This window comes from Engraulis encrasicolus, chromosome 15 (assembly GCF_034702125.1).
Source record: "Engraulis encrasicolus isolate BLACKSEA-1 chromosome 15, IST_EnEncr_1.0, whole genome shotgun sequence".
Taxonomy (NCBI): domain Eukaryota; kingdom Metazoa; phylum Chordata; class Actinopteri; order Clupeiformes; family Engraulidae; genus Engraulis; species Engraulis encrasicolus.
Window position 1 is genome coordinate 41817733 of NC_085871.1, and position 2500 is coordinate 41820232.

General features: G+C 50.1%; 1 protein-coding gene across 1 annotated transcript in view; it reads right to left on the bottom strand.

Moving 5' to 3' along the window:
• The window catches only part of wnt16 (wingless-type MMTV integration site family, member 16), a 27116-nt gene that overhangs the window by 77 nt on the left and 24539 nt on the right, over positions 1–2500 (bottom strand). Inside the window, exons 5-6 of the mRNA XM_063217531.1 lie at positions 428–568; positions 1–223 (exon numbers count right to left, since the gene is read on the bottom strand). The exon at positions 1–223 is cut by the window's left edge and continues 77 nt beyond it. Coding sequence (XP_063073601.1) covers positions 1–223; positions 428–568 — 364 coding nt within the window. The remainder of the gene's footprint in view (positions 224–427; positions 569–2500) is intronic.

Here is a 2500-nt window from a genome sequence, read left to right on the forward strand (position 1 = left end):
CGCAGCGCTCCACGTGCCGCACCACGTGCGTGTTGTAGCCGCGTCCGCAGCAGAGCAGGCCGCAGCCGTCCGCCCCGTTGGACGTGCGGTTGCAGCGCCGGCCCCGCGTGCCCGCCACGCCCAGCCGCCGGTCCTCCAGGCAGTAGTTGGGCGACTTGTGGAGGAAGACCAGCTCCTCGCGCCCGACGGGGACGCGCCGACGACCCTTCTCCCGCCGACGCACCTTCCGGGCCGGGGAGGGAGGAGGAGGCGCCGGTATCCTCCTCTCCCCCCCTGCTGTGGTGGAACCGGCACCTCCAGGACCTCCGTCGGCAAGGGTGCCTCTGGTGCCGGTTGCCCCAGCCGAGGAGGGCGATCCTGGGCCTCCTCCTGCTGCTCCAGGCCCTCCTCCTCCTCCTCCGCTGGCTGGGACGGTGCGCTCCAGGACCTGCACGCTGGTCTCGTAGCGCTCCTTGAGGTAGCGGCCCACGCGCTCGAAGGGGGCCATGGTGCGCCAGCAGGTCTTGACCGCGCAGGAGCCCGAGACGCCGTGGCAGCGGCAGTCTGTGGACATGGTCTTAGCCACCGCCTGGAGAGAGGGAGAGAGAGAGAGAGAGAGAGAGAGAGAGAGAGAGAGAGAGAGAGAACGAGAGAGAGAGAGAACGAGAGAGAGAGAAAGAGAGAGAGAGAGCAACAGAGACAGAGATAGAGGGCAAGAGGGGGAGAGAGAGAGAGAGAAAGAGAGAGAGAGAGAGGAGGGAGATGGAGAGAGAGAGAGAGAGAGAGGGAGAGGAGATGTGGAGAGAGGAGAAGAGAGAAAGAAAAGAGGAGGGAGAGGAGAGGGAGAGAGAGGGAGAGAGAAAGAAAGAGAGAAAGAGAGAGGGAGAGAGAGAGAGAGAGAGAAAGAGAGAGAGAGAGAGAGAGAGAGAGAGAGAGAGAGAGAGAGAGAGAAATAGACAAACACAGAGAAACAGAGAGAGAGGGCGTCAGAGGGGTATTTGCAGAGACAGTTTAGATTGAGACGGGACATATGGCGTCCATCTTGGTGACGCCTTCTGAGTGCTATTTCGCGATTAAGTAGACCAGATCTGAGAGTCAATGGGAAAAATGAATGGGGAAACTGAGTATAGGACGGGGAAGAACCCAGCGGTTGTGAAAACCATATGGTTGAAACCACCGTGAAAAACTGATCAATCTAGACTGCTTGGTTGTGGTATACGAGTCAAAACAAAGCTTTTTAAGCCACTTTTCTCACAGTTTTTTTGACAGAGCGCAGGCGCAGTAGTTCCGTAATGGCACGAGAGCAACGGCTTTTCACAACTGAGCATGCGCATCATTTCGCGTGCGCCGATGCAGCCAGATGATTGGATCACTGGCACCGCAGCTCAGCAGGCACATTGGCTCTTGTTACCAGAAAGGTGGGAGATGTGCGGGTAGACGCCATATTTGCGTTACGAATTTCTATGTACGATTACATGGCTGTCCCATCTCACCTTCCTATCAAAATCTCTGGTATTTGTAACATGAGAACAGCAGCCAATGGCAAAAATGCACATCCACCTCAGACAACTGATTGCTGGACCAAGAAAATAACCAGAATAAACAAAAATAATGGGTAACACTTTATTTCAGTGTTACATCTACTAGCACTAATGTATACAACGTTAATGCCTGCATAGGCAACTTGTAATGCATGTAACAAGTAAAAGCTAAAGCCTACTAGGTCCTTACTAAGGTTACATTGATAATAAATCCCTTATTGTGCATGAGCAGGACATTTGCGAATACATGCCTAAGAAATTTTTGATTTTGCTTAGTGCATGCCTTACAAGTTACTTATACAGGTACCATTGTATGTAATAGTGCTAATAGATGTAACACTAAAACAAAGTGTTACCAAATAAGGTGAGATCCAGCCACCAGCAGCCATTACTGTTTTCATCCAGAAGCCTTCAGGCCTGCACACTTCATCAGGTAATGATCAGATGATGATTTTTGTAAATTTGAGCATTTCAGACTTCCAAATTAATATACAAGAGAGAAAGAGACTGGAACATAACAGAGTGGACATACAGTAAGGACAGAGAGAAATGGCGTGAGTGTCCTTCTACAGATGGAAGGAGAAAATAGAAAAAGGAGAAAAAGAGAAGGACAGATGTTCAGCTAAAGCAGTTAAGTCTTCCGAGGTCCTGACGTAAGACAAGGAAAACTGAATGGATATTTTCAAATTGGCATGGAAAGAAACGCTGATAAGGTTTTATATTTCTAAAGTGTCCACTTAAGTTTCATTACTTGACTTTTCAAAACAAAGGAATGAGATTATCTAATCTGGACAGCAAATGGAAACCAAAACCAGAGAGAGTAGAGAGAGAGAGGTTCCATTGGCCCATTGTTTCCGGGTTCTATTATTGGGGGGGAAATGCCCCTTTAGGCCGACCTAGGAAAGACCTGAGGACTGTTCTATTCAATGCTAGGAGCATTATGACACACCTCTTTAGGCACACCGGAACCTGGTCACGTT